Source organism: Trachemys scripta, chromosome 6, assembly GCF_013100865.1.
Source record: "Trachemys scripta elegans isolate TJP31775 chromosome 6, CAS_Tse_1.0, whole genome shotgun sequence".
In the NCBI taxonomy this organism is placed as follows: domain Eukaryota; kingdom Metazoa; phylum Chordata; order Testudines; family Emydidae; genus Trachemys; species Trachemys scripta.
The window spans coordinates 40,811,042-40,828,720 of NC_048303.1; the positions used below are offsets into that span (position 1 = coordinate 40,811,042).

General features: G+C 39.7%; 1 protein-coding gene across 1 annotated transcript in view; it reads right to left on the minus strand.

Moving 5' to 3' along the window:
* Positions 1-3,255: 3,255 nt before the first annotated feature.
* The window catches only part of CMYA5 (cardiomyopathy associated 5), a 63,339-nt gene continuing 48,915 nt past the window's right edge, over positions 3,256-17,679 (minus strand). Inside the window, exons 11-13 of the mRNA XM_034774527.1 lie at positions 16,477-16,576; positions 13,081-13,257; positions 3,256-11,680 (exon numbers count right to left, since the gene is read on the minus strand). Of these exons, the coding sequence (XP_034630418.1) occupies positions 11,428-11,680; positions 13,081-13,257; positions 16,477-16,576 (530 nt within the window). The 3' untranslated portion in view covers positions 3,256-11,427. The remainder of the gene's footprint in view (positions 11,681-13,080; positions 13,258-16,476; positions 16,577-17,679) is intronic.

Here is a 17,679-nt window from a genome sequence, read left to right on the forward strand (position 1 = left end):
ATCTTTGAGATGAAATTCACTAGTGAGAGAAATCTGCTGGACGATAGGCATGCTTTGCCTGTGTCTGCATCCAGGGAAGTGCCTATGAAGTCTAGACACTATAGTGGAGTAAAAATGAACTTTTGGAGGTTTATTTGAAGGCCCAGGCTGTGAAACAGGGAATACCTAATTTTTGTTGACATGAACACTTCCTGATCTGATCTTCGCTGATTAAACAATCGTCTAGATATGGGGAAATTATTGTATTCCGACGACATAAGTGAGTGACAACTACTGCCAGAATCTTTGAAAATACCCTTAGTGCTGAAGATAGGCCAAAAGGGAGTACCCTGTATTGGTACTCCTTATTGTTTATTAGAAAACAAAGACACTTCTTGTGTGAAGGGTAAAAAGCAATGTGACAACATGCAAACCAATCTCCTACTTCTAACAAAGGAAATATTGCTGCAAGGGTCACCATCCTGAATTTTTGTTGCTTTACATATTTGTTTAGAGACCTGAGGTCTAAAATTGGCCTCCACCCTCCATTCTTTTTGGGAATCAGGAAGTAGTCTGAATAGAATCTGCTTTCCCTGTGTTGCACAGGAACTGATTCTATTGCTCCTATACTCAGAAGAAAGGTCGCCTCTTGCAATTGATCATGAGAGGGGTTCCTGAAGAGGGATAGGAAAGGTGAATGGGTAGGTGGGAGAGATTTGAAATGGATAGTGTAACCAGGTGTTATGGCTTCCAAAACCCATTTGTCCAATGTTATATGCTCCCATGCATCCTGTGGGAGAGGCAGCATCTAAAAGGATGGAAGAGGGGGTAAGATATTGCAGCCATAACAAATTGTCAATTGGATGGTTGAGAGTTTTAGCCATCAAAACTGTCACTTGGAGGACAGGAATGGCTGACACAATGTAGCTGAAAGGTGGGTTTTTTTGAGTATGTCTGTCTCTTGGCTAGGGGTTCAGAGATTCTACGAAACGCTGAATACAGAACTGGGCATGCTCTTTCTGCCATCTGAGACCTATTAAAGCTCCTTTTATTTACAGGAGAATAAATCCTTAGGCTCTCAAGTCCTTTAAAGTGTGGAGAGTTGTATCCACTAAGTCCACACAGAGCTTGCAACTGTTAAAGGAGAGGTCTTTGGCAGACTCTGAACCTCTTGGAAAGCCCAAAAGCTGAACCAAGATACTCTTCCCATGATCACTGCAGTGGAGGTAGACTGTGCTGCAGTATCTGCTGCATCCAAGGAGGCTTTGAGCAATGTCTTTGCTAGCAACTGACCTTCTTGTATAATGGACTTAAACTGGTCTTGATGTTCTTCTAGTAGATGCTCAATAAAATAATTGAATTTATTATAATTTAAATAGTTGTATTTGGCCATGAATGCCTGGTGGTTTGCTATCCTGAACTGAAGTGTGGCTGAAGCATAAGATTTATAACCAAAAATACTGAGCCACTTGTGGTCCTTAGTGTATGGGGTGGACTGAGTTATTTTGACTGCCTCATTCATTAATGGCCTCCACTACTAGGGAATTTGGAACTGGGTGAGAAAATAGAACATCACTAGACAGGCATTGCGGTGGAACCCCCAAGGCAAGCGGGAAAGAGGCCGTCCAAGAAACACCTGGCGACGCGATCTTCAGGCTGATAGCATAAAAATGGACTATACCTGGAACCATCTAGAGCAAATGGCCCAGGATAGAGGACTCTGGAGATCTGTGGTTGGTGGCCCCTATCCTGATTGGGGTGACGGGCATGAGTGAGTGAGAAAATAGAAACTCTGATTCCCTAGCTGGAACATAATACATTTTATCTGCTCTCTTGCAGGTAGGCGGTGTGGTAGATGATGTTTGAGAAACCATCATAGCAGGCCCCATAAGAGAAGCTTTTACTGGAATGGCAATCTTCATACACATTGAAGTGTGTAAAATAGCTAGGAGTTTATGATGGGACTCCTGCAATTTCACTAAGGAAATCTGCAGCATGTCAGCAATTCACTTCAGTTTCTGAAACTGCCTGAATTCATCTGCCATAGATGGTGGCAGAGGTATGATAGCTTCGTCAGGTGACGATGAGGAAATGTTAGTAAGAGGTGTCACCTCCTTATAGGCCCTTGCCTCTTGCCCCTCAAAGGTCTTCTCAGGCATAGGTGATGGTAAAGGAGGTTGAAGCATATGGGCTCTTCTCTTTTCCCTTCAGTGGTGTAAGAACCTTGATGTAAATTGTTGGTGATGGATCCCAGGCAAGGCCACTGAGGGGGCCCAAATGGCATTGGTGGAGGAAGCCATCTGTGTTTCTGCCACGTGGATGCCATTTGAGGCCTGTAATAAATCAACATAAGAGGTAGAGTGAGGTGTCCTAGAATAGGTAGGGGAACCCTGCACCGAAATTTGAGTCGGAGGAGTCCTCTTCCACATTGTCTGGGGAGATATCTGTTCAGCTTGCAGAGTAGATGAGGGTGCGTGTGGTGCTCTAGATGATAGAGGAGTCAGTGACAGAGAGGCTTGACACTGACAAACCCACAGCACTTGTTAATAGAGGAAACTCCAGCTCAGGAGATAATATCATATCCTTAGAGCACCTAAACTCTTACGGTACCAACAGTATCAAAGATGAGGCTGAGTGGATACCTGTGGAGGACAGCTTTGGTACTGATGCAGCTGGTACTGAGCACATGATATGGGATTCCCTCAGTACAGTAGGTGTTTTGTTTTTTAAGAAAAAAAAGAAAGCAAACAAAGGGAACAATTGTTCCAACAACTATAATGCTGTAAGATAAATAACTATAAGGTAGCTATCTGAGAAAAAGCTAAATATTAGAGAACAGGCACACAGTAGACTCCGTTTGGGGCCAAAGGCAGTTGTGGAGGTACTTAGGGTGGTTTGCCTGTGCAGCCCCATGTGTGGGGGCACTGCTACCAAAAATCTCTGATCAATGGGGCAGAGCAAAGGTGCACCTGAAGTGGAGCACCCATGGGATACTACCCACAGAAAAGCATTGCTCTAGACTCATTTTGTTTTGCAGCATTACAGATTCCTAAGATTTGCAATATTTCCTTTTCAAATGAATATGTATGTGATCTAGTTAGTTCAGATTAAGTCTAAGATGTCTAAACACCATACACGTTTGTTTGTTTTTTAAAAAAAGACACACCAAGAGTCAAGTTAAAATAATACAGCTCATTTCCCCTAACCTACAGTGTCTTCTCAATGATCAGTTAATAGAGATTTTTGAACAAGGAAAAACAAAAGTCATTTTCTCTGAATATATTTAATGAAATAACCACTTCCAACAACATTTCTTCAACAGCAACCTGGGTAAAATACAGCATATTACAATAGAAAGCATATGAATTTTCATATATAATGCTTTGCTTAAAAAAGTTAGCACACTTTACAAAAATAATCTTTATTTCTACAAAGAAGAATTTAAATACAGCAAGCGTCTCAGGCTTTCCCCTATATTTCTCTCTTGCAATGTCAAACACCTAGCTGAAGTGCTGGTAAAATCACTGCTTCCATCTCTCTTTCTTGTTTCCCAGGTCCTGGGTTTACAACATTAGAAAGTAGGTTACAGCCAATTTAAATAGGCTGTTACGTGTGTACCATGTCTAAGTAAAATTCTCCCCCTTGATCTGCACGCTTGCTCTTTGATCCACCATACAGGTTCATATGGCATATTCTGCACTTGTAATATTCAATAAAGATTGCAGTACAATTCTTAAAATGCCTTTATTTGGTTTACAACTTTCCAGTGTCCATATGCTTTTGTCCTCCTAGCTAACTTCCCCTTCCACATCTTTAGTGGTCCTTATGTTTTTTAACCTGCCTCCTTATCAACATCTCATTAAAGCACACATCTGCGGCTTTACATTAGCCCACTACACTAAAACCATTAATTCTCTCTATTACCTCTGCACTGCAGATAAAAGAAGTCAATGCAGTTTAGAGAGGGGGAATTTTGGCCACACAATGTGCATCACCTTTAAAACATAGAGATCCAGGTATTTCTACTCCACAGTCATGAGAGAGAGACTTCATTCTAAAAGGTTCATTACTATCCACTGGGTATGTAGTGTCAGAGATTCCACAGTACTGTCTACACAAAATGAAAATTCTAGATTTGTTAGTTTTAAAAATCTGAAATGCAGATAATTCCGTTTAATATCTCTATATTTTAAAAGAAGCTTAACTGCCGGCCCTTAGGTCAGTTGCTAAGAGATGAGCTCACTACTATTTTAAACTCCAGAAGATCAAACCAACCTGCTTAACTCAGTATCAATATTGTATTTGTTAACAGAGAGTTGCACTAATTAATTCTAGCTTTCTTTGAAAAATAGCTGACTTTAAAGAGAAGTGCTTATAACCACTCAGGGTTTTAGCATCTTCCTTATTTGGCCGTTAATGGAGATCTTTAAAAAAGCAGCAAAAATGCTATAAACTAGCAATGAAGAGTAACCGTCCAGCTTGTTACGCATGCACAAAGGAAGCAAAAGTGTGACACTAAATGGGCCAAATCCTCTCATATACTTTAATGAAACTACCTCCTTGACTAAGACAAGAGGGATTTGGCCCTTTTCTTCTTTTTGGTGATTTACTTGTACACTCTTATCTTCAGGAAGAGTAGTTTAGATTCTCTTGCAGTCATTTGTAAATAAACATATTGGGCCCCGTCTTGCAGTCCTGAGTCCTGAAACTTCAATGGGAGTTTTATAAAAATATGTTCTGCAGACACAGACTCACAGCTGTGACGGATACTTCCTTTTCCCCAAAGATGCCCCTGACTTAAGCCTCAAAGGTGCTCTGATACTATGGTGATGACAGCTATACAAACATCTGTGTAATGTCTTGTGCTCCTATAGAAAATGTGCTGTTAGCTGAATCAAGGAAAAATCTTTGACTGACTGTTTTTAAAGCAAGAGATGGAAATGTGAATGGAAAGAAAATCTCATCTTTTTAAAGATAAAATGATCAACATTTATTTATTAAGCATTGGCAGTATGATAAATCTAGGAAGTATCCATGTAAATAGTAACTTTATATATGGCATTTTATTAATATTAGAGATAAGAAAATATACATGTATAAGAAAGAACTGCATGATGATTCCTTGATATTATGTAATCAGTACATAACAGACAACTGTGTGTGTTATGGGAGTTGCATGTAAACTATTTTTTCCTCTGGTTTTGGCCTACATAATACTATTTGTATAATTTCAGTGGGGTTTCTTGGCTTTATGAGTGTGAATTTTGATAGGTCTAGTTGAGGAAACATAGGGAAAACAGGCAGATAACTAGTACATGGTTACAATAACCTTAGTTAATTTTATCTGAAGATGCAGTTCTGCTCTGAAAAGTTTCTCTGTGAAAATGGGTGTGTGGGATGACATATGTATCATGTCCCATGATCCAAGTCTGCTAAGCACCTCTCAGGAGGATTTTAGCACCTCGCAGGACTGGAATATGTAATATGTACTTGACTTACAAGCAGAAAGATGATTTTTCTCATGGTCAGGCCTGCAAACTCAGATTAGACTCTGAAAGTCATACTGGGTTCACTCCTTCTTGTGCCTTATCACCTGAAATAAAGATTCTGCAAGGCATATTATGCCCCTAGTTATATCTGTGCAATCCCCTGGTCTTAAGTGGATTTGTAAAGGTTGGAATTGGAATTTAGAATTGATTGGAATTTAGCTAACACATCTGTTGATGCATAATATGTAATAGACTCCAGTTATTAACATCACTCATCATTAACAGCATTGATTCTGCAGGGTTAGCCGCAATAAACTAAAATAAGTGAACATGTGTTTTTGTCAGTAAAATGAGCAGATGCATCTCTGAATACACTCAGGCAACATACATGCTGTGTAAGAAGGTGCCATTTATACAAAGTCATTTTTCAGAATAGAACAATACTTTAAACTATACATTTTTCACTTGATGACTTAATTATAATTGGGACAATTCTTCTGTTTGGAGGGAATCTCTGCTCCATTCCCCAAGTGTTGTGCCTCATGAGGAACTGCAATGAGATGTGGTCCGTGACCAGAGAACACTACCCTCTGGATTGCAGAACATAAGCAGAAATATCTCTGTTTGTTACAATGAACTTTGAACTCATTTGCACAACACACTGTTGAAGGCAGAATAGGGGCTTTACTTTTCCTGGAGGGTTAGGTAAATAATCTGATAGGATCTAGCTTCTTGTTAATTATGAATTCCTTGTTTGTTAAATATGAATGACTTTACGCAGATTAGTGATGCTATAACATGTATTGCTATTTTCAAAATCCAAATTAACCCTCAACCTATGTGAAGCCCCAGTTTGTGAATGATTTTGGAAGAGGGAAATTCCAAATGAATCTAACTTCACTTTAGTCTTTATATGCTATTAAAAAAAACAACCCAACCCTACAGTGGCAATAAGAATGTGTAGCTCACTCATATACCAAAGAAAACATCACTGTAATGGGGATTTAGCACCTACATGTCATACTTTAAATTAGGCGTGGTGATTGATACCATAATCAAATTCCATAATCCATAGTTGCATCACCCACGAAAGCTTATGCTCCAATACGTCTGTTAGTCCATAAGGTGCCACAGGACTCTGTCACTTTTTACAGATCCAGACTAACAGGGCTACCCCTCTGATACATAATCCATAGTGTAATTTTTTTTTCTTTCTTCCATTACATATCTTCAAAATAAGGTCTCTCTAGACCATCTTTGGTACAAAGAAATTTAAATGTAAGTGATGTTTCCCTTAAAAAAAAAAAAAGTACTGACTGCAATAGAAGAGGAAATTATTACTCATAGACACCCCCGCCCCCATATGCTCTGCAGTGCACTCGTAAAAGCAAGTTCTATTTGATATATACTATTACAAGCTGGCATTGAAATGAAGCATTTAGCTTTTTTTCTGGAATAGAAAGGCCTAAGTGAGATTTGTTTTTGACAGTAGAAATTAATGATCATCTCTTATAGTCAGGCATATATTCTTACTTCCGAGCACAAGGATTTATGGACCTAATCCAAGCCCAGTGAAGCTAACGGGACTCTTTCCAGTGCATTCAGTGGGCTTTGGATCAGGCCAAATATTAATTAATGCTAATAACAGCTGCAAGTGCAAATCCCCATGCCTCAGGATAAAAACACACTTCAGGGTATTTCAAGCATCCTTAGTTTCTTACTGTTGCATTGTCTTGACTCTGAAGCGCACCTGTGCAATGATAAGCATGGAATGATGAACAGACTGTGTACACATATTGCATAAACTCATTAGCTTCTGGAAAAATGTCTCAGCCACTACCAGCTGAGCTAGCAGCCTATGCATAAAAAATAATTCACACAGCTATAATGTATCTTTAAACAAAAACATCCTCAAGAACATTAGCAATATATTTACTTGGATCTTGTTTTTGTATAGGTAGCTATTAATCACAGTAGCCAGAAAAATGGGTGTAACAAGCCCCAACATCTTGATTCAATACACTTCATAGTGAAAAGCAAGAGTGACTATATTTTATATTCAAATTTACACTAGAAGCACATTCTGGTAAATAAATTCTAGGAGCTCATCTCTGCCCTGTAGTCACAAAAGCAAATACAAAAAGCACCATAACTGCATCTCTAGGTTCTTAAGGGCAGCAGAGTTTACACTCCGTACTGCTGTGTTTTGGCAGATCATATTGTGGGATTTCAACATCTGTACTTCTCGGAAATTTGATAAATCTCTAACCAATATGTATGCTTACAAGTCTTGGGTAATGCATCTTATTTACCATGTGCTTTGTTCTGGCTGTCCAAGCGAGGATGAGCTTCCAAGCTTTGTTCATTCAATATTAATTAATGTGGACCAGATTAGTAATTGAGACTGGCATTATGCAAGAAATAAACACTGACAGCTCAAAAAACAAAAGTATCCAACATCAGAGTGGGCATCAAATATATATAACTTTCTCCTCATTTCTTATAGACAGTTCCTGACAGCTGCAAACAAAAATGTATATAACCCAAGAACTAATTGTTTTTAATCAACGTGCTTTTCACCATTTAAATATATTTATCCTTTTCCTACCAGCATTCAATGTTCTATTGTGTTCTCTCACACATGGTATATTGAAACAGGTCAATTAAATAGACATTGTCCACATATTTTAGTAATCTGTACTGCATTATTCTTGAATTATTGGTTAAATTAAGATTATCCACATACTTCACAGAAAACATATAGACTGTTTGAGAAATCCTGGCCACACTGAAGCCTATGGGAATTTTACCATTCACGACAATTAAGTTAAGATTTCATCCTGTATGTGGATGAGTAGAACCCTTACTTAAATTTATGAATCCAGAGGGCTAAATTCTGCTATCATGCACATGGATTTAACTGAAACAGATTCTGGCCCAAAATCTACCAGGGAGAATCACAGCTTCATATGATGTGTTGCATGCTGGATTTTGCATTTGTTTCGCTAATTTGCTTTGAAGAGGTGTAAAGTCACAGGTGGGCAGACAGCTCTATATTTATTTTGTATCCGACCAGTTCATCTGTCTTGGATATTTCCAGAGTTATTTGGAATATATTACTAATGAAAAATGCTCCAGATCTTCTGTTTTCAGGCAGAAGTATGCAAATAACAAAAGCGTAGAGATATACTGGTATACTGCTTAGGATCAACCCACAACCACCACTTCTTACGTTCGACAGGTCTAGCTTTTGCAGTAGGCAAATGGCAAAATCCTTGTGAAATCTAAATTTTGGACACAGCTTACTTGTAGTCCTGTAAACACATTCCACTTTTTGGTGCTATGCATATATGCATTCAGGTAAAACTGAAGCTTAAAAATGTAAATATAAAAATACTGTACCCTCCCGTTTAGCTAAACGGCCTGGGGGACATCTGAACATTTTGGATAACCAAGTGTTCAGCTAAATGGAAGTGCTATTTTGAACACAGGACTACATGGGGGACACACTGGATTTGGATGACTAGGATTTTTGGATGAAGGGAATTTGGATAACTGGAATTGTACAGTACATCTGGGAAGCCTATCAGGCAGTCCTTCAAAACAGACAGAGATCCTGTATTTGTATAATTGGAACCGTTTTGAAAAAGCCTTTGATCTAGAAGGACTATTATAATGCTACCTGCACAACAATGAATGGTTATAAACAAGGCTTTGTTTTGCCATTTGTAAATATTGCCTGAAAGATTCTAGTTTGTCACAAAACGTGTTTTTGGTTTTCTTTGCCATTCTTGCTCTCCTTAACCCTGATTTGTCCACCCTGCAATACATCATGGCATTGCTGATGAGTGAAGCTAATCTTGGCTCGTGGGACACTGCTGCCTGCAAGGATGCAGCGATGACAAGTAGTAGAGGACATTGCAGATAAAATAACTGGAAAACTGGGATTTGCAGATTTAGTTTCATTTTCATAAATATTTTCTAAATTTAGCTATTAAAAGCTCAACCCTGTATTGTTTCTGCGCTCAAATCTCCAGTGAAATCATTGGCTATCTGGGAGCTCCAGGAATGCACACAGCCTGCACCTCTGACCTAGCCTCTTAGCCTCTCTCCCTCTATTCTATTTTTCTGCTTTCCACCTCCCCCAGCCCCTTCAGTTCTGATAATATCACCACCTTCAGTGTCCCCTTTGTGTCTTACTTTTCCAATCACCCTGAGGCTTTTTCCATATCGTCCCCTGCACACACATGGAATCCTCTCCCCTCTCCCAAGCCAACAAGCCAGCTGAATCCCTCTCTCAATTCAAAGGACTCCTTAGGATGCACTCTTTCCAGGATGCTCCCAGTGAGCCAGGAATAATTTTCTATAGCAAAAAAGCACTTTTAATTGACTCATCAAGATGTGCACAGGCTTAAACTAAATGACTGTGATATCTTGTCATTCCCACCTTGTCTGTCCCTGGGTATTTGTTACACCTGTCACTGCACCAAAATCAGAGCGTAAACCCTATGGGACATGGAACATGTCTTACTATTGCTTTGTGAAGCCTCTAGTACACTTTTAGGTGCTGCTAAAATAAAACATAAATAAAATAGACTGCAGATTGGACACCAACTGTGATCTTGACAAGCAGAAACCTAAATTGTAATTAATTAAAAAACTATTTTCAACAGCAACTCCTCTCAGTTAGACATGTGAAACTCCACTTACTTCAGAGGGTACCGGGGATTAATTGAGATGAGAAGTGAGCCCAGTAGGAAACCACAAGGATGGGCAGTATGCATCACATTGCCTGCCATCCCTTAGGGTCAATACACACCAGAGGGGGTCACAGGGCTTCATTGGCACCACCACCAATGAATCTGGCCGGGAGAGGAAGGGCCCATAGCACTGATTTGTAAAGTGCTTTGAAATACAGTTCTATCTAACACTGGCCAGGTTAATACCAGAATATAGATCTGCTGGCAAATGTTTAATCATATTCCGATGCCATCTTTGTCTTCTTATCTAGCAATGTCTAGTGAGCCCATCACAATAGCCCCCAAGCATTGCAGCTTGCTAACTAGGGTCCAATGCTAGTGTAGACAAAGCTCAAATGGGACAAAAAGACAGAGTAGAGCAGAGGCAAGGAGATCATCTATGGGTAGTTCTATACTTAAGTGTGAAACTGGGTAAGGTAAGATCAAAGGCAACAGCAATTATGTCAGAGATGAAAAAGGGAAAATTCACAGGAAGGTTGATGACAATTTTACTCCAGAGTCGCAGGCGATAGGACCCTATCTATTCTTTAAGCCATCCAGGCAGTAATTTTAGGACCAGAAACGCAGGCAACACTTTGGACTCCAAAATTGCACATGCATATTTTTGCTGAACATCTATTCACATTCCAAGTGGCATTTGTGCACACAAATCAGATAACTGTGACTGTCTGAACAATATGGATGGGAAATATTGAGTCTATGGATTCAAAATTTGTGTGAGCAATGTTGGAAGCTAGTTTGGGGCTGGCTTGAAAATGTTGCCTCTTTGATCTTATTTTCTCTGCCCATTTATTTTTGTAGAAATGCAGATTTCTAAAGCTCAAAGATAGAAGCACTTATCTCATATACAAGATCATCATCAAACGTAAAAAAATTCAGCTAATATTGTAATTATTTTTTATCGTAGTAAAGACTGCAGTTCCTGTTCCTGAATTTATCTTCCCCCCTCCCAGTGCTTGGTTCTAATATACACCTTTTTCCTTTAGAGAATAACTCAATATATACCACAAGATACATACTAAGTGGGAGGGAGCCTATTATCCTCTCCATGCACAGAGTGCTATTTGTATAATTACAATTAGTGTTGATGTGCGGGAGAATGGTGTGGGTAACATTTGCTAAGAGAAAAATAGATACCCTCTCCCCGCCCCCCCCAAAATTATAACGGTTTGTCTTCCGGATGGTTTGAAAGCAAGAGATTAGCTGTGTTTCACAAACTCTGGCAGCTCCATTCCTGTGTGCAGGTTAAGTACGCCAGCTTTCTCCAGAACAAAGGCAGGGTGAGCATCATTGGTAAATTTGTGCCTGATGGTGAACAGAGCTAGTCCTCTCTCTGCATTGAAGAATGAAAGTCTCCCAGCATTATAATCCAGCAGAATGCCGACCCTGGCTGGCTGCTCCGTCATGTAAACATCACTCATTACACCATGGTGGAAGAATTTATAAATGAAACTATAGAGAATGGGAAATAGAAACAAAATGAGAATCCATGATGTCATTAATCAGAAATAAACTACCACCATTTATTTCCCAGCCATTAACAAATTGCTGCCTCTCGTACGCTTTGCACAGTGCAGTTCACACACTGAAGGAGATCTCCGAGAAGTATGAAACTTACTACACATCTAAGCTGACGTTATTTCACAATACTACCTTGTACACTCTGAACTCTTACACTAGCCCCTCAGCATTTCAAAGAACTCTCTTTCAGGAGAAAGACACCCATTTTAATCTTCTTCATCAATGCCACCTTCGTTCTTTTCTGGCCTCTGGGCCCAGTTATGGCATCATGGGGATATGAGGATGCTCAGCACCTCACAAGATCAGGCCCTATTGGTCTCAAATGCTGTATTTAGTTGATTGTTACTAATATGTTCAGATTTAGGATTAAATAAAAATTGTACTCCCCAAAGGTTGGCACTTTACTTGAACCTGTAGTATACTCATGTCCTATAAATAGGGCTACGATTTTGGCTTGGAAATTTTTAGTAAATTTCATGCCAAAAGTGTGTGGGGGGAATAGAAAGGTCACAGAAAGGAGAACAAGCCCACCCCACCCTCACCCCACAGCAGCAGTTCTGTCCCACAGTGCTGAGCCCGGCTCCCCTTGCTGGGCGTTGCAACCTGGCACACGGGGTCGTACCACGACTTGGGTTTGGCCCATCCACTGCTCTGCAGATAGAGGCAGAGGGACCAAACCTGAGTGGTGCTGAACCCTGTGAGCCAAGCCACACCACCACTCGGGCCTAATCAAATGTCTTTATACAGCCATTTCCAAGATTGCACTGACTCCATTCATGTTCAGGATTTCCGTAACCACAGTGACCTCCGTGACAAATCATAGCCTACCTATACAGCCCTAAGTGACCTGGGACTGTCCCTTTCCCCATGCCACAGCTGCAGCCGACAGGGGCGCTCAAGCTGGATCCCCCTCATTATAAAAGAGCGGAAGGACTGGCAGGGTGTGCTTTGTGTGATCTCCAGGACCCTGGAACTTGCTCCGTGCTCCAGAAGTGACCTTCTACACATGCTCCAAAAGCCCTTTTTGATAGGGTTTTGCAAGCGGGTTGAGGGTATGTCCCCAGAACCCTGTACGTGATCCACTTGCTGGTTGAGCTAGGTTGGGGTCATTTGTGCCTGATAAATGTTTGTTTTTTAATGCTGCCGGATGTGCTAAGCTGCTGTCAGACTAAGTGTCAAGTACTTTTATAGGCATATTTTTATAGGTATATTTTTATCTTTTATGGGTATATTTTTAATTATGACTTAAATCTGAAGAAATAAAAACAAAGATGTCTTCCACCATGTGCAAAAATGTAACTTTGCAAGTACCTAGACTCATTCAGCTTTACCTTGTTTGTGTAGAACAACAACATATGCACCAAGAAGTATCATCCTGCCCCAGGATGCTGCCTTGTGGTGTAGAGTTACAGCAGATTCCAATCCGGTAGCCTTTGCAGCCAGTGACGGTGGTTTCCCAATAATGCCGACCACGAGCTGGCAGCAGCTCACCCAGGACAGATGGAATTCTACGAACGAAAAGAATACAGCAAAGCCAGTATTTCAGCATAGTGACTTCATAATGTTCTTTTCATCGCTTATAGTCACATCATGTGGCAGCATCTTATATTGCTTACATAATAACTTCATTCTCCTAAGTGAAGCTTTTCAACATAAATAGCTTAGTTACTTTTAGCAAAAATCCTTTCTGATTCTACCTGCACATTGTGGTAAACTTGCTGTGAGAATTTAAAACTATTAAACATTCTAGAAAGCCATATGATGTCCAGTAAAAGACACACAAGGATGTAGAATAACATTTTCAAAAGTGCCTGGCTGATTTAGAAGTCCCATTCTCAAAAGAGACTTAGGCATTAAGGGCTGGTCTACACTAGAAAGTTTTTATTATACTAGTACAGTTAGATTGGGGAAAAAAAACTAGTATGTATATGGTTATGTTGGTATAAAACTGCTTGTACCAATGTAGATTACTGAGGTTCAGGAAGCCAAACACGCTATATCTGTATGAACATCTTCTATGCAGGTATAACTGCATCCACACGAGGGCTTGTACCAGTATAACAAAAAGACCACATCCCTAACTGACATAGTTATACTAGTTTAACTTTTCTAGTGCAGACCAGCCCTCAGAAGTCCCTTTTGAAAATGAGATTTAGGCTCTGAAGTGACTTAGGGGAAGTTTACACTTAAAACGCTGCATCGGTGTCGCTGTAGCACTTTAACAGAGTTGCTGTAAGTCGACAGGAGAGAGCTATAAAGAGACAATAGTGAATACTCCTTATGAAAGGAAAGTAAGATGACCAGACATTTTTAACCATGGTCAATATGGCAATACAATCACAAATCAGGTCTTCTTGGGGCAATTTTCAAGACAGAAAGCGTCTCGGAGAGCCAGAGAACTGAACATGGGCCAAGACAAGGGCAGAGCCAGTCACTCCAGTGTGTAGCTTATTCTCTGAATTCTTATCTCACAAAACCATGGTGACTGGGCAATAAAACAAAATTCAACGTTGATAAGTGCAAAGTAATGCACATTGGAAAGCATAATCCCAACTAGCATATAAAATGATGGGGTCTAAATTAGCTGTTACCACTCAAGAAAGAGATCTTGGAGTCATTGTGGATAGTTCTCTAAAAACATCCACTCAATGTGCAGCAGCAGTCAAAAAACTAACAAAGTTAGAAACAATTAGGAAAGGGATAGATAATTAGACAGAAAATATCAGAATGCCATGGTATAGCCACATCTGGAATACTGCTGGCAGTTCTGCACTTCCCATCTAAAAATAGATATATTAGAATTGGAAAAAGTACAGAGAAGGGCAACAAAAATTATTAGGGATCTGGAACAGCTTCCATACAAGAAGAAATCAAAAAGACTGGGCCAGGTCAGTTTAGAAAAGAGACAATTAAAGAGGGATATGATAGAGGTCTATAAAATCATGAACAGTGTAGAAAAAATGAATGAAGGTGTTATTTACCCCTTCACATAAGACAAGAACCAGGGGCCATCCAATGAAATTAATAGTTTCCAGGTCTAAAGCTAACATAAGGAAATACTTCTTCACACAACACACTTTTGAAAGCCAAAAGCATAACTAGGTTCAAAAAAGAATTAGCTAAGTTCATGGATGATAGGTCCATCAATGGCTATTAGCCAAGATGGTCAGGGATGCAACCCCATGCTCTGGGTGTCCCTCGAAGCTTCTGACTGCCAGAAGCTGGGACTGGATCACTCACTAATTGCCCTGTTCTATTCATTCCCTCTGAAACATCTGGCACTGGCCACTCTCAGAAGGCAGGACACTGGTCTGAGCCAGTACGGCCATTTTTATGTTTTTATCAGTTTAATTTTCAGTGGAGGTTTCTCAGTGCAGCCTTAACCTCTTTACAACATTAAAAAAGGTATCAGACTAACAGACATTGATATGTTGTATTTTCTCGTCCATCTGGCCTCAATTTTATTAAGGTATCTGGATAAGCCAGCTTGATGGTTTCTTCATTTGAGGATACAATGTTTTGTTACCCTTCTCTTCCTCTCTTAATATTAAAAGTTAGAATATAATATTTTTAAAGTGTATATTTTGATAGTATTTTGTATCCCACTCTCCCAACCTTCAAATATTGGTTTGGGGGAGAGGAGTGTTTTAATAGTTTGAGCTGTAATGGACAGGCACTACACATCTAATTTACTGATGTGAGCCAGCTACTTTGCACAGCTCCAGGACCACGGACTGTCACGCATAAAAGAACAGCTTTCAGGCTGCCTTAGCTTACACCAGAGACCACACTGGGACATGAGAGCATAAAGGTGGTTGTTTATGCCAGTTGAACCACATAATCTGGCCCATTTCATCATCTGTATTGACAGTGCCTAGCATATTGTTGCTACCAGAATGCAAATAATTTAATTAATAATACAATAACAAATCACAACATCAGTGCTATCTTTTCTGAAACATTCCCTTGATACCTCTATTTTAAAAAAAACAAGGTATTTTCTAAAGTTCCATAATAATTTATTATAGGTGGGTTTTTCTAAATCAACTGTCATAAGCAAATAAATTGACCACAGATCACTCTCCTGTCGACTCCTGTACTCCACAAGAAGCACAAGGGGAGTCGATGGGAGAATATCTCCTGTTGACATAGCGTAGTCTGGACCCCAGGGTAAGTAGATCTAAGTATGCCAACTTCAGCTATGTTATTCACATAGCTGAAGTTTCGTAACTTAGATTGATCTCTCCCTTAGTGCGGACAAGGCCTCACTCTCTTATGCAGGATGAGGCAGATTCTTGCTCTCATTGAAGAGGTGTTCTTTTCCCTCCTAAAGCAATTCAAGTCCAGTTTCTCTTTATTTTTAAGGAGAATTCTCCACTTCCTTGCACCCTATATAAAAGTGGGTGTAAAATGTTGCCATTTGATTAAGCATTTTGCATCCACCTGGTGCAGGGGTAGATTACACCCGGTACAAGGCAATGAAGACTTGACCAAACATAGGTTTTGCACCGATTTAACTAAATCAGTAGAAAAATAACTTAGTTAAACTGGTGCAGCCTTCGAGTGTAAACTCAGTTATACCATAACAGGGTGTTGCACCAATTTCACTAAATGTTTTTTCTACCATTTGAGTTACATTGGTGCAAAAACTGGGTGTAGACAAGCCTGAAGAGTCAGGCGCCATATTGAGACCTCAGAACTTCCATGCTCAGGATTCTGATACTTACCCAGTGAATTTAGTTCTCTCAGGAAGGCATATCACAGTTCCATCGGACGACACTTGCAAAGCAGGATGAGCTGTGTCACTCATCACATGAAATCTAGTTCCTGTTATTATTCATGACAAAGAAACACACACCAGTTCAGGGATGACTACAATGCTCATTTGAAATGAATCATAAAATACCAAACAATACAACAACATTTACTTTTTTCTAAACAAGACACAGCAGCAAGATGAGTTTCTCTTAGAGAAGGGCAGAGCCCGAACAATGCATCCTTAAGCGCAACTACTCTTCTCTTGTAATTCAGATCTGGATCTGAACGTGGCAGCTTGGATCCATCTTATTTTCAGAAAAGGAGGAGGTGGTGTATGCAAGTGGTAAGCCTTAAATCAGGGTGATACCTATATCAGCAGTGTTTTCCCTGCTTCACCCTCCCACACACAAAATAATTATACAGCAAGAGCAGCAGTGGCTACCAGCATTGACAGCCAATTTTATTTTTGTAGCATTTTCTAGCATAACTATGAAAGTTTCACAAAAGGGAACCCAGTAGTTTTGAACTTTAATAACTTTCTTTACTAAACTATCGTGATCCAGTTCCCCACTAGAATAGCACACTCATAAACACGGCCTCACTACATAGACTTCCAAGTGAATCTGCCATAGGCAATCACACATTTAAAAATAAAAATAAGACAACTAAAGATATCCTGGAAAATTGTATGACTACTGTACATAGGGTTTGTTGCTGTAATGGTTCTCCACATTTCTTTACTAAATTTTATTGCCACCATCTGTTCTGCGTCCATCAAAATCTTTTTGATTAGTAATGGGTAATGTTATGCCAAAGAAGGTAAAGGCTCCCAAGTGCTTAGGGGAGTTCAAAAACTCTTTGGGCAACACAGAAATCCCTGGTATTAAAAAAAGTTTTGAAGTCAATCAATTATTTTTCAAAACACAGTTCTTGAAGTTTGAGTTTGCCATAATGTATCTTCTCCTAAAACACTGGACTAAGTTTTTGGGGTTTTTTTTAATTCACTTACAAACTTTTAGTTGTGTTTCAGATCATTCTGTATAATTTTGAATAGACTCTATTAGGAAATGTCTTGCCAAGGTAAAAAAAAATCCCCAAACATATCCAGGTAAGGCACGCAAGGGGCTGAAATGTAAACATGAGTTTCTGTCAACTGTTGAATTCACTGGGAT